General features: G+C 41.5%; 2 protein-coding genes across 4 annotated transcripts in view; both read left to right on the forward strand.

Moving 5' to 3' along the window:
- The window catches only part of LOC109954783 (tetratricopeptide repeat protein 28), a 172239-nt gene extending 163593 nt beyond the window's left edge, over positions 1-8646 (forward strand). For 2 of the 3 annotated variants that reach the window (XM_020590335.1, XM_020590337.1), the window contains exons 15-25: positions 1857-2001; positions 2150-2329; positions 2474-3018; positions 3299-3546; positions 3644-3768; positions 3946-4177; positions 4448-4524; positions 5153-5176; positions 5786-5915; positions 6019-6126; positions 6325-8646. In XM_020590335.1, the coding sequence (XP_020445991.1) occupies positions 1857-2001; positions 2150-2329; positions 2474-3018; positions 3299-3546; positions 3644-3768; positions 3946-4177; positions 4448-4524; positions 5153-5176; positions 5786-5915; positions 6019-6126; positions 6325-7934 (3424 nt within the window). In that variant the 3' untranslated portion in view covers positions 7935-8646. The remainder of the gene's footprint in view (positions 1-1856; positions 2002-2149; positions 2330-2473; positions 3019-3298; positions 3547-3643; positions 3769-3945; positions 4178-4447; positions 4525-5152; positions 5177-5785; positions 5916-6018; positions 6127-6324) is intronic. The other variant, XM_020590336.1, reaches the window with a different exon arrangement.
- Positions 8647-10296: 1650 nt separating this feature from the next.
- The window catches only part of pitpnb (phosphatidylinositol transfer protein, beta), a 15215-nt gene continuing 2748 nt past the window's right edge, over positions 10297-22763 (forward strand). Inside the window, exons 1-10 of the mRNA XM_020590599.1 lie at positions 10297-10386; positions 12951-12981; positions 14173-14318; positions 14535-14626; positions 14748-14755; positions 14897-14971; positions 15070-15153; positions 17750-17827; positions 21182-21292; positions 21523-21645. Of these exons, the coding sequence (XP_020446255.1) occupies positions 10304-10386; positions 12951-12981; positions 14173-14318; positions 14535-14626; positions 14748-14755; positions 14897-14971; positions 15070-15153; positions 17750-17827; positions 21182-21292; positions 21523-21645 (831 nt within the window). The 5' untranslated portion in view covers positions 10297-10303. The remainder of the gene's footprint in view (positions 10387-12950; positions 12982-14172; positions 14319-14534; positions 14627-14747; positions 14756-14896; positions 14972-15069; positions 15154-17749; positions 17828-21181; positions 21293-21522; positions 21646-22763) is intronic.

Below are 22763 nucleotides of genomic sequence, written 5' to 3' on the forward strand. Positions count from 1 at the left end.
CCAGTGGCCTAGGGCTACCAGAAGGGCAGAATAGATGTCTGTTGGCTGGGGCCTCAAAGAAACTCTGGCTGGTGGAACAGATGGAGAGCAGTGACAAGTGTGGCCATAAAGCTTTGTCCTGTGTGTTTACAGCACCAAAGGCTTTTAACCCCAGGCCACTGTAAGCACAGTTCTCAGTATGTTGTGTGTCTCTATGTTTCAGCAGAGACTTGTCAGTCCCATCACGCAGCAGACATTGCCTCAAACACCCTGGCCTGTTACCTTATTTTGGTTTGTTTCAACAACTCAAAATACTCTGACATAGGCATTGGTAGTGCATTAAAGACACTCACAATCTCATTTTCCATCAAGTGGAAGATCTGAGTATCGATTATAAACTGCCCAGCCACTTTAATAGTCACACCCGTACAATTGTATGCACTTCAACACTTCCACCTTAACATCTATAATCTAGTCCAGTACAACACCACCTTTAACTAAGACCTCAGTAATAAACGTAAAATTGAATTTATACATTTATGACAATTTCACCAAAAACTGAACTACTTGGAGCTTCACAAACACAGATGTTAAGATGGAAGTGCATACAATTGTACAGGTGTACCTAATAAAGTGGCCGGGCAGTGTATGTAGAGTACAAAGAGCCGGTCTCTGTATAGAGCCACGCTCTCCTCCTCCTGTGGTGATTCTGGCAAGCTAATCACACGTTTCTGTAAACTCTGGGGCTACTACAGCACAATACTCCCATCTAGTGGAGCTTTACATATTGACTATATTTCAGTGTTTTTGTTGTCCACCCTGTTTATATTAGTGAGGGAAGTAACAGAAACATCCCTCCGTGTAGTGTGGTACATTTCCACAGCAGGACAAAATACATCGACACCTCTCTGAAACCGTTTCAAGAAAAACTGAACACCTTAATAAAGGAAGTTTTTATTGCTGTTGGATTAGTCTCCATTAATTTTAACTACAGTAGGTGCACCTAATAAACTGTCACCTGAGTGTATATGTGTGTTCACAGAAGGAGCGCGGCACATTAAAATGGAGAAACAGTATAACCTGCCTCTATCTGCCTCTCGCTTGCTTAGATCTGAAAGCAGGCGTATCAGTAAAAGAAAGATAAGCCTCTATAACTGAACGTGTCACTCTCTTTCACTGCAGCCACACACAAACTCACAGAAGCTACAGTGAGCCAGAGTTCACATCTTCTTAGAGCCGTATCTGATGTAACACTTTGCGGCAAATGAGACATGGAGCTTGTCAGCCGCGTTCCCAGAACATCTGCAGAGCTCATTAAGAGCAGCAGTATAGTTTGATATTAAAGGGGAATTTGATGCACAGGATCCCCATTTACAGTATAAGAAGGGTTTTTACATAGCAGGGGTGACTGGAAGACAAATGCAGGCCAGGACCGAGTAGTGTAGTGATACAGTAAGCTTAGAGCTGACTTATATTGTTTTGTCTGAACATTTTGTAACCTAAAAATGATTTTTGTGCTATGCATGGTGTATTAAAAGAGTATATTAAAATTAAAATAGTACATTAAATTGCCAGATGGTGTAGTCTCAGCACAGATAGCAATATTGTGATTTAAAACAAATTATTATGCACCATTTTCAATTAGGAATGCTCTGTGTACCACACAGTTTGCTACTGACTTAATTTCAATGCAGGGCTACTCAGGTTTATTGTGTAGAATGATATCAGCTCAGACATTGGTACTGAATCAGGGACACTAAGTTGTTGTGCTTATTCTAAACACATGATGTAGCAAATGGACAAAACTGTCTTGAGTCTGAGACATAGAAGTATGTTGTACAGAATGAACACAGCATTTCTTTGCACTGTTTTTGCAGGAGCTGCCAGAGTATGACCAGCCTGTTCAGTAACACCATGTCACCTGCCAAAGATGGTAACGCTTCCCTGCCCCGTCGCTCCACCAACCTCAGCAAGCCTCCGCTCCGGGCACTTTACGATTTGCTTATCGCACCTATGGAGGGGGTTAGTACTACCGCTAACAGGTCAACGCCTGCCCATGGATGTAGTTGTGTGGTAGAGAGAAGTGAAAATGCAGTAACAAGAAAAAGTCAAAAGCACCACATGTTGAATGTTGTTTTGTATTTCTTTTTTATGCTAATCCTTATAACAGGGCCTGATGCACTCCAGTGGGCCTGTTGGCAGACACAGACAACTGGTGATAGTGCTGGAGGGAGAATTGTACCTCATCCCCTTTGCCCTGCTAAAAGGAAGCTCTTCAAATGAATACCTGTATGAGCGCTTCAGCCTCATCGCTGTTCCCTCCATTCATGGCCTTGGATCCAGTGCAAAGGTTGAGCTTCTCATCCAGATTACTAATAAATAGTGCCGTAATACTGTTTTTTCAAGATCCAATAAAGTCACCCTTAACATACAATTGAACTGCTGTCCTCCTGTAGTAGGCCTAGGATTTTAACCCCTGTTGCTGTGCTCTCAGGCTCATTCTCGTCGTCCAGGACCAGTTCCATGCGGTGGTGTCTCATTGGCAGCAGTGGTGGGGAACCCTCGACTGCCCTCACCTGTGATGGACCGCTGGCTGTGGGGACCCATGCCCTCTGCAGAGGAGGAGGCTCTAATGGTGGCTGAGCTGCTAGGATGCCAACCTCTGGCCGGCTCCTCGGCCACCAAGGAGAGGGTGATGAGTGCGCTTACACAGGCTGAGTGTGCTCACTTTGCTACCCACATTTCCTGGAAATTAGCAGCTCTGGTGCTCACCCCAAATCCTGAGGGTGTGCCTGGTGCGGCAAGTGCCAGTGTGGGAGTGGGAACAGTAGGGAGAGGTGCAGGGGGGAGGAGAGGCAGCAGTGGCCAAGGAAGGAAAGGCTCTGTTGGAAGCGGCTACACTATTCCAGAGTCTCTCCACATGCAGGATGACAGCAGCGATGTGGAGAGCATCTGTGACAGTCCACCCCTCCAGGAGTTCCTGCTTACAGCTGCAGATATACTGGACCTGAGGTTGCCTGTCAAGCTAGTAGTGCTGGGGTAAGTGGACTGACTTAAGTGGAGAAATTTAAATGATGATCTTAATTTAATAAAATCAAACAAAAATTAAAAATAGGATGAAATTAGTCATACTTATTGATGTTACGATTGATTTTCAAACATGAAAGCCATCATATACTCAGTAAAACCACATTGTAATGTAACTAATGAAAATAGAATAGCTTCGAAAGATACTAAAAGCAAACAACTCTTTAAATTTTGAACTAGCAAATATTTTTTAGCTTCCTAATTCAGTTACGTGTCTGTTGTGTGGTTCCAGGTCGTACCAGGAGTCCAGCAGCAAGGTCACAGCAGACGGCGTGGTGGGACTGACCAGAGCCTTCCTGGCTGCTGGGGCTCAGTGTGTCCTTGTGTCCTTGTGGCCTGTCCCTGTTGCAGCCTCTAAGGTTTTTGTCCATGCCTTCTACACTGCCCTACTTAATGGAACCAAGGCTAGTGCAGCACTGGCAGATGCCATGAAGACTGTACAAAGCAGCAAGCAGTACTCACATCCCTCCAACTGGGCAGGTTAGAGATCTCATTCACATGTGTCAATTCTATACTCTTTTGATAAAAAGGATGACCTTGGAATAAAACTTTTTAAATTGCATTTGTTTCTGTCTAGGATACATGCTGATCGGCAACGATGTGAAGCTTAACAGTCCATCTTCCCTCATTGGCCAAGCTTTGGCAGAGATTCTGCAGTATCCAGATCGAGCGCGGGATGCACTAAGAGTTTTACTCCACCTGGTGAGACATGAACACACACACACACACACACACACACACACGCACACACACACACACACACACACACACACACACACACACACAACTCTTACAAAGCTTAGACTTGGTGCTTACTATATAAATTGTCACAACCAAAGACACAGAAATACTGATGCTGCCCTTCCTTGCTTCTTGCAGGTGGAGAAGTCTCTTCAGAGGATACAGAACGGCCAGCGTAACTCCATGTATACATCCCAGCAGAGTGTTGAGAACAAGGTGGGGGGTGTCCCTGGCTGGCAGGCCCTGTTGACAGCTGTGGGCTTCCGTCTTGACTCTGCAGGCACCGGTATCCCAGCTGCCGTCTTCTTTCCCACTGCCGACCCAGGAGACAGGCTCCAGCAGTGCAGCACCACTTTACAATCACTACTGGGTATGTATTGTACTTGACACAAGCTCTACATCGCAGTTTCATTAGATTCCAAATTCGTCCAATGTTTTACAGATTTGTTGATTATGTACTGTATTTTATGTAAATTTGTATTTATTTCCACATAAAACAGCAGGTTTTGTCCTGTTTTGTTTGTAACAATGTGTAGTTTTGCTCTATATGATACTGCCTGTTTAATGCTGCTTAATTTGGGGTATAAAGAACGTGTACTGTGTTTCAATAATGAGCAGCTTCCTTTGATCCATCCCTCAGGTCTGCCACCACCAGCTCTCCAGGCTTTGTGCAAACTCATCACAGCTTCAGAGGCAGGAGAGCAGCTCATCAACCGGGTAGGCCCCTGTAGCTATAAATGAATGCTGCAGGATTTTAAAATCTAGTGCACCAGATAGAAATTGGTCTTTGGCTCAAAATGACAAATACAACTGCTATTATTTTGTATTCTAAACTATTAAGGCAGTACCTTTCTTTTTCTTCCTCTCTCCTCCTTCGTACCATAAATGTCTTGATAGGCAAGAATATTTAGTGTATATTATTGCATAACTTAGTTACCTCAGGGTTGCATACATGCTACGTGCATGCTGGCACCTCACACTGCAGCTTAATCTGCACTGAAATGTTGCATGGAAGCCTAACTCGCAGTCCTTCAATTAGAGCCTTAACTGCAAAAACTTGAGTCCTGTTCAATTGTACAAAAGCTATGACACTAGAATTATTGTTACTCTGCAGAAGTTTATCCCCGTTTTTTGCCTCATGCTCCAAATACTGGTCCGATTGCACAAAACATGCTCAGTCTAATCTATGTACTATACTGATTGCATCAAACTTTCTAATTTGAAAACTTATACTTGTTGTTATTATTCTTCTTGCATACCTAATCCCATGTACCCTGTCAGTGGCCTGTGTGCATGCAATTAAAAGCCTGTTCTCTCTCTCCTGCCCCTAACGTGTGGTCTGAAGGCTGTTAAAAATATGGTGGCAATGGTAAGTGTGCCTTCACCTACCTGCATTCCGTCTCGTTTTACCCTGTCCCTGCAGTCTCCGCTCTGTCCTGCTAAACTTTCTAAAACACCACTTACTTGTGTAGAAGCTGCATGACAATTTTATTGTTTTCCCACATTTGCATGCATAAAGTGTAGCTGGGTGAACATTTACTGTTTTCTTGTTTATAAATTTCCTATTGCTATTTCCTGCAGTCATATCTTGAGAATTTTGAGAATTAAAAGATTAACAGTTAAGAGGAATGTGTTAGTGTGCTAGAAGGGATAAAGCTATGATGTAAAAATAAACCTCTCGTAACCATGAAGAGTGAAGTGACGTGAAAGGGCATGTTTCTGCTTTCTGCAGAGTTACTCCAAGATGACAAAGGTGTCTCTGTTCCAAGCAAAATAATCCCCAAACACACAGCTAAGTGTGCTCGCGGGGCATGTGTAAACCCCCACAAAGCTGAAACTGTTTCAGCTCTGCTTCCCTGCAGATGTTCTGTTTCCCTAAGCACACATGCATTAGACTCCGATATTTTTTGTTGTATTCTTGTACTCATTCCTAACAATTGCCTCTTTACTTGTTTGTGTTCTCCCTCTTCTGCTCCAGCTACACCAGGTGCTAGTCCAACTTCAGACAGGAGAGAAAGAACAGGATTTCTCCCTGCTGCCCATTCAGGTGTCCATCAGTGTGCAGCTATGGAGACTGCCAGGATGCCATGAATTTCTGGCTGCACTTGGTGAGTCAGCTGTTTGCTTAAGAGAACTATTGACGCATGTGTTCTTGTGGACTCACATCTATAATGTATTTGTTATAATTACTGTCATTTTGTGTTTGTATAGGATTTGACTTATGTGAGGTAGGCCAAGAAGAAGTGGTGCTAAAGACAGGCAAGCTAGCCAACCGTCGTACATTGCACTTTGCTCTCCAGTCTCTGATGGCACTGTTTGGTACGTATGCTTATTTACTGATGTTCATTGTAACATTTCTTCTGTATCATATCTCAATAGTTTCAATTCCATGACTGTACTTTGGAATCATCCAGAATGTCCATTATATGTTTTTAGCAACCATATTTGCTTTTAGCAAACAGTCCGTTGTTTTTTCAGGTGTAGCATTTTTTCATTCTCTCTTTTTTCTTTCTCCAGACTCAACAGAACTGCCCAAGCGTCTGAGCCTGGACAGCTCATCTTCCCTTGAGTCTCTTGCTTCAGCCCAATCTGTGTCCAATCCCTTGCCAATGGGATACTCAAGCCTTCCTTTCTCTCCTCCTTGCCTGGAAAATCAGGCATCAGATGCCATCTCTGTATATAGCCTCAGTTCTGTAGCTTCCTCCATGAGCTTTGCTTCCAAGTCAGAGTGTGATTTCCTTGGTCATCGTCAACGCTGCGGGGCCACAGCACACTACTCTGTCCACAAACACCCTCATGTTCCTCGTAGTCGGTCTTCTCCTCATGGGGCTTCTGCAGTGGCAGGAGCCCGGGGAGATGAGGAGGAATATGAGGGCTTTTCTATTATCAGCAGCGAGCCACTGGGAAGTCACTGTGACTCTCTGCCTCTACCACCAGGCCACAGCCAACGCCACCACCGTGGAGGCAGGGGAGTTGTTGGTGGGTCCAGCACAGGAGCAGGGAGAGGCTACACTTTAACAGTATCATCAAGGGGCAGTGTCAGCACCCCTACATCCCCTATCAAAACATGCCTAGTGCCCAGCCCAAACTCACCATTCCAGAAGGTGGGTAAGGTGAGCAGCTCAGATACTGGTGAATCTGACCAGTCCAGTACAGAGACGGACAGTACTGTCAAGTCTCAGGAAGAAAAAACGGTCCCTCTGGATCCTCAGGAACTAGCCCAGAAGATTCTGGAGGAAACTCAGAGCCATCTACGGGCTGTGGGTAGTCTTCAGCAGGCTGGGGCAGAGGGTGGGACAGCTGGAGGAACCTCCACTCGGAGCAGCGCCTTCCGCTCTTCTGAAACTAGCGCATTCAGCCGTCCTAACAGCAGTGCTAGTGGCCGAGCTCAGTCTTCCCCAAAACCCAAACCTCCCTCACGTTCCTCTTCACTGCAGAAGATAAGTTCTGGCTACAACAGTCCTGCAGTCTCTGAGTCTTCCCAAAAGGAGGGCAGCCATCCTTCACCCACTCTGGACAGCCATGCACAGTTCAAACTAAAGTACCCAAGCTCCCCATACAGCGGCCACATCTCTCGTTCCCCGAGTAATGTGTCTCCCAGTTCTGGTCACCAGTCACCAGCTGGTAGTGTGCCATCCCCTGCCCTGTCCTACTCCTCTACAGGCTCTGCCTGCTCTACATCAGCTGATGCCCCAGACTTGGACCGACTAAGAAGAGGGGTCATTGATGAAAAAGTCCAAGCTATCCACAATCTGAAGACCTTTTGGGCTAATGCTGCGGCCCAGCAACAGCAACATCTAGGTCCGGTCAAAGCCGTTCACAGCTCTCCTGGACCCCTTGCTTCTGCCAGCAGGGATGTACTGAGCCTTCTGAACCTCTCCCCACGCCACTGCTCCCCTAATGACACCCCAGACAGCCTGGAGCTGCAGGAGCAGGGGCTGCAGTCACTGGATAGAGGCAGCAAGAACTCTTCCAATGGACATCACTGCTCCAACCCTAGAAAAGTGGCCCCATCACCAACTATTTCCACAAGCAGTAGCCCTGGTGCTCGTTCTATCCGACTACCTGCTGGCAATGGATACAAATTCCTGTCGCCTGGAAGATTTTTCCCTTCCTCTAAATGCTGAGACATTTAAAATGGTCCCATATTTTTATCATTTACTATCCTGTGTGCTGGAGGAATAGGGCACTTTTTGAGGCCCATTGTTGGTTGGCTAAGCTTGACTAACAGAAGGATTTGATTGGTCAGTGAGTGTCATCCTGCAGAAGCACATGGATGATTTAGATAAGTCTTGTCTTTGTGCCCATGATACTGTAAATGGCAATGAAAAATACTCAGCGACCTGATACTGTGTTTGTGTGTAACTGTGTGTCAGGTAGATGTAAATGCCATTTGGTATTCCCCCCTCCCAAAATTTTCTGTTTCTGTGGGCCAACATGCAACAGCTATGACTGATTTCCTCCATTCTATTTTTTGTTTTTAAATTTAATGGGTATTGTTATTATTGTTTGTTATTGTTATTAATATTATAATAATAACTATTATGTTTTGTAAATTAATTCCAGTGTTTCACAATCAGTATTAAGCGTTTTTATATTATTAAAAAGTGAACAAACCTGTACCATGTAAAAATGAATAGAGTGGGGGGAAAAAAGATTTAATATTTTTTAACGAAATCAAAAGGGCATTTTTGCCTGATTTCTTTGTGAACTGAGTGTCTGCTCTGAAGCATGGATTCTCTTGCTATTCAGTGTTAAGTCCCATGTATGACTTTTTAGCCCACAATTTTTTGAGATTAAACATGACAGTTTCATGTCAACCATCTGTCATTTATCAGTAAACTGTTTCAATAAAAATCATAATGTTTGTTTTCATGTATTCTTGACTTTACATTATTCTGTTGCATGGCCCCATTGTTCGACAACCTGCGCTTATATACAGTAAGTTCAGAAAGTATTCAGTGCCCTTCACTTTTTTCATATTTTATTTTGTTAGAGATTTCATTTACATGATAAAATGGACATGTTGGCATCAATCCTTAACCTGTGAAGTAAAGTGTTTTGCAAATTTATGAAAAACCTAAACCCGAAATATCCTATTTACAAAAGTATTCTGACCCTTTGCTATGTGCCTTTCTAAACTATGTACAATCAGTTCAGTTTGCCACAGGTGAACACTAATCGCATTTTAGACAGATTAGATTAAAGCAAAAGGAATACACCTGACCCAAATTTGAATGGCCCCACAATTCACATTGTATGTCAGGACAAAAACCAAATCATGACATCTAAGAAACTCTCTGTAGTTCTTTGTGAAAAAGTTGTAGTGATGCAAAAGTAAAAAAAAACTATTTCTAAAGTGTTGAGTGGTCTCAGGAGCATAGTGCCTTCAACACTTGTGAAATGGAAGAAATTTGGATGATGTGATCAAGCAATGGGGTACTTCTCAGCAGCAGGGGCAGGAAGAGTGATCAGAACTGAGGGAAGGATTAATGCAGCCAAATGCAGAGAGGCCCTTGAAGAAAACCTAAAAGTGCATGACCTAAGACTGAAGCAATGAGTCACTGTTCAACACAACAACAACCTCAAGCATATAGCCAAGACAACAGTGGAGCTGCTTAAGGGTAGGTTTCTGACTGTCCTTGAGTGGTCTAGCCAAAACCCAGACTGAAATACCAAACAGTATCTGTGCAGATTACAGAAACCTATCGAATCAGAAGGAGCTTGATGGGCAGTGATTATAAAGACTTGCAAAAAAGGTAATTTTGTCTGTTTAGAAATAAATGTATTATATTTATTAAGTGTGCAAAATGTGAAGGGGTCTGAATAATTTTTGAAGCAACTGTAGATATACAATACAGTAGATATATAGCCTACTGTACACACAACAGTTGTTCCAAGCCTGCCACCAGTGGGACCAAGACAAATAGGGCTCACAAGATGTAAAAAGTGTATTTCTGTCATACAGAAGTAACTTTACCTTTCGTGTCTTTGCTCTAGTTTTTTTTTTCTTGTCAAATATTTTGCCCCTGTATGATTCTAAAAAATTAACAATGAAACACTTCTGATAATAAAAAATTGTGTTGCTCAAAACTAATGGTCATACTAAGGGTGGTAAGGGGCCACAAGTAGACCTAGCTTCAGTTTTAAGAGGTCTCAATTAAAACATGTTTACAACTAGTGCTATAGGAAGTCCTACAGTACTTTAAAGTAGATGAACATAATGCCAGGCTCCAGGTCTAAGGACATTTAATTATTAGACTAAGCAAGGGTGCTTAGGACCAGGCAGCATAAACTGCATCCTCAAAATCTTTATTATGAAAGTGATTTTTCCGATTGCTTTGTAAATGACAAGCCTTAATAACGGATATGGTTTTAAGAAAACAGGCGGGTTAAAAACCACCAGAAAGACATTTTATTGGTTAAAATGCGAGTCCATCCCTCGTTCTGCCAATCACCGCTCACGATGGATGGAAGGTACAGCTCATAGCTGCTCATGACGTCAGCAGTACTTAGGGTGCTGGGCACTATCTTTAGTCTCGAAAGAAAAGAAACCAAGATGGTCCTCATCAAAGAGTAGTAAGTGTAATGGATTTTGGCTAAACCCTTCTTTTTTTAAACTAATGCGTTGTTTAACAACAGTTGGATTTTTTTCCAGTAGCTGGACATTAATGAAAACTTTTAGTTTCGTCTGTGTCTGACACGAGGGAAGGGTGCGAGTGCTTAAGAACCGCTGTGGCCTACCGGCTTTGACAGCGGTATGACAGCTCCTGTTACCTTACGGTTTGTCATATAGTCACACAGCTGGTACCCAAGTTCTCCAGTCGGTGGTTTGCGTTATATGTTTAAGTGTTTCGGCCTTTGTGTATTCGAGCTGTACAACTTTAACTCAACTTGATGAGTTAGCCCACGATTTGCTTGCTAATGCTAGCTAAACTAACGGTATTACATTAAGCTACAAGGATGTCACTTAACCTAGCGCTGCTAATGTTAACGTAGCAAAACTGACACACAAACTCGTGACGGTGTCAGATAATTGCACCCCAGATAAGATCATAGATGCAAGACCGAAGCTTTTATTAATGAGCGAATTCATTTGTCCTGTTGTGTCAAACCAAGCTATTTCAATCAACTAGCTAGGTAGTATTTAGCTCGGTTATGCCAAGTTACCTACAGTGTGTGTTACCTGCCCGAGTCATGGAGTTGAATCTAGAGATGATCTTGTTTCTATTAACTGTTAAAACCATTATCAGTTAAGAAAATGTGTCAAACCACAACAGTAAACGAGTCATAACAGTTAATCCTAATGCTAGCTTTCTTCTTAGCTTTTGAATACTACGCTAGTCAGATCTGTGCCAGGAAGTCTGTTATAACATGACTCTTCCTAACATGTCGTAGCCACCTGCTATCATCAACATCACATTTCCTTTCATAGTGACGAAAAGACATGTAATGTATCTTTTAATATGACTCGAATTTATGCAGCTTAGATGAAATTAACTCAAGTACTGTAGCACAGGATTGTGGCACCAGTCCTACAGATCCGATTGGAAGTTGTTGGAGTGTTATGCAAACTGCAATACGATTGAAAGTTAGAATGTAATATAGAAAAAATACCAACAAACTATCAGCTACGTTTCAGCAAGTTCCAGGATTGATTAACCTGCCTTCCATCTTGTTGGATTAGTGTCATTATATTGGTCATATACTGTATGATCAGTAGTTGGTCTGGTCCTCTTTATTATAGCTCATAGGTGTTCAGAAGCATGCCTAAACATGTATCTTCTTTGCTTGTCTTTTTAAAACATTTGAACTAAATGTTTCTTTGTACTTATTATTCACTGCAACCACTGATTTGCACTCCAGGTTATGGTTTTGGCCTATTTGTACCTGTAAATGTACCTGTAAGCCAAGGCTGTTCATTCAGATATTTGAAGTGAGTGCATGGCTGGATTAAAAATATTACACTGCATCACTTCTAACATGTTTCCTTTGTCATGTTATGCCACTGCTCTTCATCAATAAACAAGTGTAAGTGCCAAGTGTATTTGTCAGGTTAGAATACAGTTTTGGTTTAGAGTTACACTTTAAGAGAATATCCTCTGCCTACTGTAGCATGTTCTCTCTCCTCTTTCACTGTGCGATTAGTAGTCATTGAGGGAAACTTCTTGTTCATCAGACTAAATGATGCAACTGCATGGGCCGCAGCATACCACACCCTGTAGTAGAAGTTGCAGTATACTTCTGCTAAGCACTGAGTAAAGACTGTCTTTAACTTTCCTACGACTTCTTACTTAATCTTAGTGTTTGGGCTAATAGAAATTCAGATATTATTTGTTCTTTTGGATTCCTTCCACTGGTCTGAGTGACAGTTGTTTTTTGGTGATGCTTTTGGCCCACAGTAGCTCACTTACATTGTCCTTTCCTCTTCTCACACCTCTCAATCTGCTTCATCTCGTTGCCATAGCCAGTCTTGGCATTACTCAGCTTGAACCTTTCAGTCCGTCTGGTGATGGCTTCTTCTCATTTTGCCGTGTTGAACAGATCAGTAAGTTTTTTTCCTCAGGAAGGATGTTCGTGACCAGCTTCCCGTTCCATAGCAATGAGAAGGTGTCTGTGCATTATAGAGGTCATTTCTAATGCTATGATGGAGCACACATGGCTGTGGCAGTCCTTATTCTTCTGCACTGGCTCATTGTTTACTTGATACGGGATGGGGAGTGACACACAATCAGCATCCCAGTCACTATCAATATATGTGTGTGGGTATTTGGCAAGGCTACAGAAAAGCTACCGTGTCCTCCTCTTAGATGTGCAAGAGTCAAAAAGTTTGTTTCGAGAATCAATTATCTAATTTATGTTATGTGATATGTCTGCATCTCCAATAGCAATGTGTTTTTGTCTTATTTATTCATGTTTTATACGTTTTGGACCATGATCCAAGCTAAGTAAATTGAATCATGTTTTTCTGCTCCTTCCTTGAGTGTTAAGTACTTTCTGGTGGTAATATTTTACTTAAGCTTGTTGCTCACTTTCAATTAAATGAAAAATGTAATGTTTCTGGCAGAATTGCTTAATATTGTGTCTTTGAGCTATAAGAATTATGTTAAATCAACTTAAAAAAATTGTTCTCTCTTTTGCAGCCGTGTGGTTTTACCCTGTAGTGTTGAGGAGGTGAGTAATCAGGTTTTGTTTCCTTTTAATTACATGTATATTGACAAAATGACTAAAATAATTTGTCATTCTTGTAATTGTTATATGAGCAGGCAAGTGTTTGTGGTGCTTATAGAGCTTGATATCATGAATCCCAGTCTCTTACCCTGCTGCTTTACATAGTGGAAAAAATCTCTTGGCAATTAATGCCATATTTTTAAAGCTTATTCCAACTAATTGAAAAGTAAGTGTACACTAATAAGAGCTCTGGTAGCTGAAACATCTGATGTCTGTTGCACCATCTGTTGTTCAAACATAACGTAAGACATTAGTTTCTTTCCCTGGACTATTACACTGATTAACAGCTAGTCTGTGTTGCTTTTTTTTAACTTGTATATATTTTGTCTTTATTTTGTTCTTATGTTGTGCACATTGGGGGCCATTGAGCTGGAGTCATATTCCTTGTATTCTTGAAATACTTGGCGATAAGGTTTATGCTTAGTTAATTTGGCCTGCAGATTTTGGACTAGTCTAAGTTGGAAGGACATGCAGTGTATATACTGTCTGCTGCTCATCACTGTATTTGGATTTTGAATGAAAGCAGAGTAAGTATTAAAGCCTTGCTCACATTTCACAGTTCAGGGGTTTTTCTTTGCACATTTTCTAGATCTATATTCCATTTGGTTACAGCAGGACACAAATTATTAAGTTTATGTTGACTTATTTGCTCAGATGTACAACACAGGTGATTATTGCGATGTCTCTGTAATCATACATTGCGTAACCAACAGTGGTTGGAAATATTTTTTACTTGTGAAGCTGAGGTTTGGAACCCCACAAGAAATACATACAGTACAGATAAGCAAAATTATATTTTATATTTTCTCCAGACTTTTCTGTAATTTGTTTTTCCTTTTTGTATACTTGTCTATAAATTCTTAAAAGGAAATATACTTTTTGGTTGAACTGTTCAGGCTTATGTCTGCATTGAAACTGCATAGCCTGTGATGAGGTAGACTTTTTCATGTCAAGGGGTCATAAGCCAAAAAAGGTTGTAAACCACTCCCCTAAAGCAAAAATAAATTACAATGTTGTAGAAAAACATGGACAGATTGAACCTGGAGCATCGGCAGACCAACCTTTATTTTATTTGAGTACTGTACAGTAAATCACCAATATATGGTTATGATGTTTGTGTTATTTGTGTTACAGTATCAAGTGGGACAGCTGTTCTCTGTAGCTGAAGCAAGTAAAAATGAGACGGGTGGTGGTGAGGGCATTGAGGTACTTAAGAATGAACCTTATGAAAAAGATGGCGAGAAAGGACAATACACGCACAAAATCTACCACCTAAAAAGGTATGTGCTTTAAAAAAAATTGAACCAGATGATTTGAGCTCCTAGTTGTCTTCTCAAAGTGTAGTAGCACAGTGCTACCAGGCAGTGGCAGTGTTGTCCTACCTTAATTGGTAAACAAGTTGTACATTTTCCACCCTGCACAATCCTTTCACTAAGGCCACTGGTATGTGAAGCTGTCTTGCTTTCCCCATTCCCATACTTTCCCCAACCCTACAGTAAAGTCCCAGGGTTTGTCAGGCTGTTGGCCCCTGAAGGCTCCCTGATATTCCATGAAAAGGCCTGGAATGCCTACCCCTACTGCAGAACCAGTGAGTCCCCCGCCCCGTATCTCATTGTTTTACCCTGAAACCATTAGGTACCCCTAGGTTTATATGTATGCATATCTAATAATGTTTCCCCTCTTTCTCCTCATGCCTAACCTTGATTCAGTTGTTACGGTAAGAAGCTTTAAATGGCTTTTTCTTAGTATTTTCTTATATGATCAAAATGTTCTTTCAACTAAGTTCAAGGTATCTCAGTTTACTCAGATTTTCTATATATTCAGTTCTGTAATTTCCTATCCTCCTTGTTCCTTCCAGAATGAGTATATGAAAGATAACTTCTTCATCAAGATTGAGACGTGGCACAAACCAGATCTTGGAACACAAGAAAATGTGAGTGCTTCTACATCTTGCACAGCAAACATTAAGTCTGAACATCAGGTTTGAGTTTGTAGGCTTTCCTTACAGTGTTTGTTTGTTTGGTTGTTCAGGTGCACAAACTAGACAACTCCACATGGCAGAATGTAACTGTTGTGCCCATTGACATCGCAGACAGAAGTCAAGTGTCTTCTGTGGTAAGTAGAAACTCTTGTGCCACAATTCCAGTGCAAGATAAAATGCAGTTTGGCGCCTGCAAGTGGACGAGCCTGGTCATTACTGAGCTATCTGCTAAACCTGGCCAGTTTTACATAAGGAATGTTCAAATGGGCTATATTTATTTATTTATTTCTGACAAACAATAATTTTATGATTTAATTTAATTTTGATCATATATTTAAAAAGTGGCTTTGTTGTGTGTTTGATTTAAGAATGATGGTTTTCCGGTACAGCTGGAACAATAGAAAAACGGAACAGAATTACTGACGAATGTATTGTTAAATTTAACATTCAGTTTTGTCTTTGGTCAGTTTTCTGTGGTGTGTAGGTCAGAAAATGAAGACAAAAGCCCACCTCAAATGCACAGAGCTTAAGTTGACAGAATCCAATTGCTTCTACTTTATTTCTTATTATTTATTTGAGTTTTGAAATGATCAAACCTATGTCATCGCACAGAGACATCTACAAATGTTTGACTTTTTTTTTTTTTTTTTTGGCAAATGACTTTAACGAGGTAGGAGTATTTAAATTCCTAATGTACTGTTGATTGACTGATTAATGACTAATTGTCCCACTGAGAGCTAATGTGAAAATGTGATACTGATGTTGACCTGGTTAAAAAAAAAAAAAAAAAAAAAGACAAGAGAAAAATGAATTTGCCAAGCAATATGGAATAATTTTTATCTAGCCTCTGAACCCACCCAGCAGAGCTGGAATACTTACAGCCACTTCTTGTATATAGTCTAGCTGTTTTAGTGAAACTGGTAGATACAAGGCTGGAAATGTATTTTATGAAACTGTATTAGTGTGAAATGAAATACTGTACTATGAAATGCATGTCTTCCTGGTTAATAGTGGATAGCAATAACTGGCATATTTGTCACAGAAAATCATTTTAGATGGCTGGAGTAGAATGATGAAACTGTTTCATTATGTGTGCGTTACCAAACATTTGGTCCCCACTTGACTAAAGTATCTGCAACCTAAATGCTTTATATTTAAAGCATACAGAGCATTTGAGCAACCTAAGATGGCTTCAATAATATTTCAGAATATAAATGGGGTTTTAATACTGCATTTGGAGTCTCTGAAATCTTCTGTGAGGTTGTTACACGTTATGTCTGGTATTTTTCAACACATTGCCTCATGTCATTGTGGCTTGGTGTGTGTCTGTGTGTGCATGTGTGGCTATTTGGCTGTGAAGCATTGGTTTCTGGGTGTGTACGTGTTTGTTTGTGGTGGGTAGTTAACGAGGCGGACGTGTTTGCCTTGCTGGACGACTGTGTTGTGTCTGAGGGCCCTATCAGCCGTCAGCCTCGGGCATGGCTGCAGGGCCCGGGGCGTACCGCCAGCACAGATGAGTTTGTTAGTGTAATTAAGGCTCACAGTGTTTCGTATGCCGAAGCTAGACAAATACACACCCAACACAAACACACACACACACACGCTCTTTTACTTGAGGAGTAGCTCCTTTTCGTTTACCACGGCACATCGATTCACAGACCTCATTAGTGCAGCACAGTGTATTGTTATAGTGATGGAGCTCTCAGCATTAAAACAGCCAAATTAGTGTGTGTGTGTGTGTGTGAGAGAGAGAGTGTGTACGCACGCACGCATGTAGGGGTGTGTTTCTATCTCTTTCCACACATTTGGCACCCTCCTGTTGGCCCATATCCCTGAAAAGCAGCTTTTAGCTGCAGGCACATCATGATTTATTTAAAATTACTGGGCCCTTGAGCTGTTGATAATTTGAAAGCCATTTTATTTATTTGTATTATTCTTCCCTGTTTTATGAAGTCAACTTTGTCATGTGCTCAGCATATGTACTCAGCATCCCTTGGTATTTTTCTATATACTTTAAAAAAAAAAGTTTTTGCCATGGGACCAAGATCCTCCTGTGCAATGGGTATAATTGGTTATTTCACTAGAATGGGTCTGGCAGGACCTCACTTTATGTACTACATATGTAGGGTACAGAGTGCTCTTTCAATTAGAAATGGCACATACACATAAACACTCATCAGCGCACATGCAAGTGGATGCCAGGACATTCACTTATATAAACTGGCACCAGTCTCACCCTAATTAAACAGATGTTGCTGGTGGCATCAGTGCTCCGTAGATGGTCGTATCTTGGAGCTGCTGAGTTTTGCTCTGGTCTGGCTGCATAATGTTATCTCTGGGGGTGGCGGGTTTTTGGAGAATGAGTGCAGCACTCTTTGACCTGTCAGTGGTAGTGGCTGCTCTGCCCCTTAGTTTAGAGTATGATACTGAATACCACAATGCAATTATTCTTTCTTTTGTTCAGGTTTTTTAGAATTATGCTAATAATGTGGTTTATAATATTAAAGTACTTCAAAATTTGTACCAAACTTGCAGATTGCTTAAAACATTTGTTGCCAAATAAATCAAAATACCTGTTTATGCTCAGTTCATGGGAGAGTAGTATTCATGTATACCAATTAAATTAAGATTTTAAATACAGGTGGATTACTTTGTTTGCTGAACAGTTTGTATCAGCAAAATATAATGTGCTGTGTATTGTATTAACTAGATAACTTGTTGTCACTGTAGGACTTCAAGCCTGAGGAGGATCCCGCCATTTTCAAGTCAGTTAAGACCGGCAGAGGACCTCTTGGGCCCTCCTGGAAGGTAATGAATGCACTTGTCAGCTGTGGAAAGTGGATATCACCATTGCAGAAAACACCTATTAATGTCACAGGAGATGAAAATGAACCCATCTTTGACCCAGTATACCAGACTGTTCTATACCTGGTCACTGTCATTCACATAAGACCCGGGTCTGCGGCTGTCGTTTCACATACAGTCCAGATGATCCAGTATTTAAACAGCTGCATATGTTTTTCAGAGCAGCGCATGTAGTTTAAAAGAAAATAATACATGCTACATTAAAGTACAAAGTCTCTGAGTGCCCAACGTTTAGGAGTTTAACAGTAGCTGGCCAGATACCCAGGAAGTCAAACAAATCATCATATTTAATATGTTGTGGCAGTTACTTTCTGGTCCCTGACTGCCTGAAATCTTTGACTTATAGAGGCTTCAGTGGACACTTTTTATCTTTGTATCATCCCGACGATGCTCTTGCAGGCATTCACTGTTGTGGAGTCTCTCTGCTCTTAGTCTGGACTTCAGCAAGTGGGATGCAGCTCAGTCCGATCGAGATCAGGTGATTGACACAGCCAGTGAAAGATGCTCCACCTCTTAATCCTGAAAAGCTCTTTGGTTACGTTCATCCTCTTGGTTCCATCGGCAGTGAAACCATGAATGAATGTTAGTGTGCCAGCTCCACTGGCAGCCCTACATGTCCAAGCCATAACAGAGCCAGCATCACGGCTGACAGACGAGGCGATATGCTGTGTGTGTCATGAATTGTTCATTTTTTCACCCCACACTTTACATCATTATGATAGTAATAGCTTTTTTGTTTCCTCAGTCCATCGAGCTTTGTTCCACAACTCCACCAGTTTCTTTCCTGATGAACTTTGTGTTTTTTCAGTCATATCAGGGGTTTGAATCTTGTGGCAAATCCTCTGAGGTTATGCTCATGAAGACTGTTGTTGATCATTGACAAGGAAACATGGACACCTACATCCTGGAAAACATTTTTGACTTGCTGTGCAGTCATAAGGGGTTTTACTGCAAATGACTTTCAATCAACCCCAAACCTCGTGCTCCTTTTTGACCAGGTTGTTTACCATTTTGCAGTTTTCCTGGGTGCACCTGCTGTTTAGGCTGTACCCAGCTGTTGATTCTGGCAAACCAACCATCTTTGATATCTGGCAGTCCTTCCTTTATCTTTGTCTTTTTCACTTGCATGGTCACCTCTTTACTCACATATTGACAGACAGATCCACCTCAGTCGTAATGGCATCTCTCAGCTGAGAAACGCGTAGTAGCCAGGTGTCCAACTATTTCTTAACCCTTGAAAATTGGATGCTGTGTTAAAGGGCTATGTCACCTACACAATCCAGACACCCTCACACCCCGGATGCCTGCTAGATGTGTGCTCAGAAGAAGCTACAGGGTTGATGGAGACACACACAACAAACAAAAAGCCACTGCTGGAAATGACAAAAGCAAAACACTGGGCATGTTGGTTATTGTTTCCAGAAGGTATGTGAGAGACACTCAGACAAACTGGCAGAAGGTTCAGGGGTCTTCTCTGCAACAGGTCTTAGAAAGCTTATGAAGACAGCAGGTAAAATGAATGTAACCAAAAACAGGGAAATTCTGAAGGAAGACCTTCTGCAGCCTGCCAGAGAGCTGCTACTTAGGGAAAAGATTTATTTTCCGACCAGACAACAACCCCAAAAATAAAGCCAAAGCTACTCAGGAAATCACAAAACTGTGTTCATGTCCTGGAATTGGAGTCGGAGTCCAGACCTCAGTCCATTCAGGAATTTGTGGCTGGACTTGAGAAAAGCTTTTCACTCATGGTCTCTGTGCATGTATGTGCAAATTTCAGTGAACCTATTTATGTAAACCCAAGGATTGGAAACTCAATTTGAAATGAAGAGGTTGTATAGTTGTTACTGATGTGTATTTAATTTAGATAAGCTTTTAGAGATTTGTTTTTACCTAGCACTATGTACATGAGAGCACAGAGCTGGAGGAAGGCTAGAGTGGTGCTGGTCAGCACTGTAAGGCTGCAGTTTGATGAAGACTAATCACCTCTTTCTCAGCTCTCCAGGTCACTTACAGGTTAAGCTCTCAGCTCAGTGTGACAGAAGATGAAGAGGGAAATGGGGAAAAAACAGTGGGTAATGGACATTGATTCTAAATTAGGCAAGCAGCAATTCTGAATAAAGACTTTGTCAGGAGTTTTGTTGCTTTCCCCTCTAAACCTTGTCGTACACCGCAGCCTCACAAACGAGTCCTGCTCAGTGTTGGAGCACTGAGAATTTCTGTTCTGCAGTGGAGCCCTCAAAGTTCACCATGGGAAACTTTCCTTTGCTTCAAGAATTTTCACAGAACAAAGGCAGCCAAAGGGCTTTAAAAAGTATTTAAAAAAAGAAGCAACTTTTTATTTAGTGTTTTTAATTAGATCACTTTCCCGTCCGCTGTGGACATGGAAAAAGACTTTTTGAAAAGTTGGGGGGGAAAACTGGTTATGTGACAACAGAGGCACAATTTCTGCCGGCTTCTCAGAGCAATGAAACTCTTGTCTATCTCTGCATGCACACATGCTTGCATATCAGTACCCTTTGTGTTTCTGAAAACTTCTGCTCCTTTGAGTGGGGCACAGAGAGGGAGAGAAGAAATGTCACCGTAAGTGTTTTGATGTAGAATCCGTTTCATGTGAAGTTCTCTTTAGCGATGACAACTTTTCTAAACCCACTGCAAATTTAGAAATGTTTCTCATTTCCCCTCTTCTGCTCTCCTCCATGATCGTAGCATCAAACGGCAGTGGGATGAGGGTGATTGAGGCAGTGAATTAATTAATTAAATAGGTGTTCTCAGAGGGAGAGTATGGGTGTTCTGGGGGCGAGCAGGTCCTAGGTGTTAATAATGTAACTAGCTTTGCTCCATGACGCCCTTATCATTTCGCGAGCACCGTTTTATCTACTGTCTGTGGCCACAAAGACGCGTCTGTCGGGAACGGTGTCGCTGTCAGGGCGGAGGCAGAGAAATGGTTCCTTCATCTGGAGTTTATCCACTTTGCTCTGCCCCAACCCCCCTCCGCCTTTTCTTCCCTTCTTCAGACGGAGGCAGAGTGCAAGCAGCGGATGGATTTAGGAAGTGTGCTGTAGATTAGAGCACTTTTATCTTTGCTCAGCACATCTTCATATTGATAATTATTTCAGCAAGCTCCATACCCAAAGCGTTATGTATTTATGATTTTTAGCTTTGAATGAGGCCAAGATTAGTCTGAAATAATATTCTTTCAGCCTACTGCTATTTTTACGGTTATTCTTTCATCACAAACTTCCTGTCGACTGATAGGTTGTAAGTTTTGTGTTTTCTTTGCTGTCCTTCTCCTAACAGAAAGAGCTGGCTAGTAAGACTGATTGCCCAAGAATGTGTGCCTACAAACTGGTCACAGTCAAGTTCAAGTGGTGGGGCCTACAGACCAGAGTGGAGAACTTCATCCATGAGGTTAGTGGCATGTTTACAAAGTTTATTTTAATTCACAAGTTGTATTCAGACTCTGGGAGTTCTCGTTTTCAGGAGCAGCACTGTACCTCTCTGATAGACTGAGACTACCAGTGGTTGTTTTTTGACTTCAAGTGCAAATGTGTCATGATGATATGATATTGTGTTTTTATTTTGCTTCACAAAAAGTATTTGATTTTCAATCATATCAAGACTGCAACTGTCTTCCTCAGCAAGAGAAGAGGATCTTTACCAACTTCCACCGCCAGCTCTTCTGTTGGATTGATAAGTGGGTGGAGCTCACCATGGATGATATTCGGCGGATGGAGGCAGAGACGCAGAAGGAGCTGGATGAGGTGAGTGTATGAAGTAAAAATGATCCATTATTATTGGTAAACCTTGTGAAAATGATGGTACAGCTTCTGGTCGTAATTGGCTTTGTGCACAGAACTGTCTCTAAACACAAGCATGTAGATAGAGCATTACATTTTAAATACTTGGTAAATTTCAGATGAACCAGTGCTGCTTCAGTGGAGTTTTTATCCTACTGAGGCTTTCCTGACATCTAGTGATTGGAAGACACCTTGTACAGACAAGGAGAGGTCTAGAGTGGTAAATCAGGAAGTCTGCTGGAAATAAGTTTTGTAGGTTCTCTGCCTTTCTGAATAGTAAGGTACTGTGCCCTTTGTTACCATATGTCAGCCATTTTTCAAACTGTTTATTAACTTGCATTTGCCATTGTACAGAATGAATATTGTCTTTTTACGCACTGCATTTGTTTGCATTGTCCTCGTGATTTGAATCCATTGAAGATGTATCTTCTAATCTTTTAAAATAGTTTCATGAGTTCCTAGTAAATGGGTCCCAGCTACCGTTACAGGCTTTGTAATCCCCGTTTGTGTGATGTAGTGTATTTTATTTTTGACCAGATGTGCAAGAAGGGCTCTGTGTGAGGTATAAAGGTTGCAGATGAGTAGCCAGCCCGTGTGTAGGTCTTTGTATTGCTGCACGTCTTCGGTATTGTGAATGGGGTTTTGGTCCACAATGTCTGTGTGCACATGTGTATGCTTTCTCCATAGCTCACTCTGAATCAGCTAATCAATAACACCAGATTACAGAGAAATATAAAGTGTGCACAAGGCCATCAGGTGTTTTGCCAGCCCAGTGAAAATGGTTTGAATGAGTGAATGTTGTGTATGTGAGAGCTTTGACTTCTGGATCTAACCAAACATCTGGACAAACTTTTCTCAGAATCACATATGGTATTTTTTTAAGAGGTGGCCAGCAGTTTAAAAACATATACAGAAGGCCTGTCTGGTACCTGCAGTCCAGAGCCTCCCCATAGAGGAATACAGAGCAGAGAAGAAAAACAGTCCTCTGGTAAATCACAGGCTTTAATTTGTGTGAATCGCATTCTCTGTAAAAAAAAAAAAAAAAAAAAAAAAAAATACCAATGGTTTTACTTTGGAACTAC

This window comes from Monopterus albus, unplaced genomic scaffold, assembly GCF_001952655.1.
Source record: "Monopterus albus unplaced genomic scaffold, M_albus_1.0 scaffold12.1, whole genome shotgun sequence".
Classification (NCBI taxonomy): Eukaryota; Metazoa; Chordata; class Actinopteri; order Synbranchiformes; family Synbranchidae; genus Monopterus; species Monopterus albus.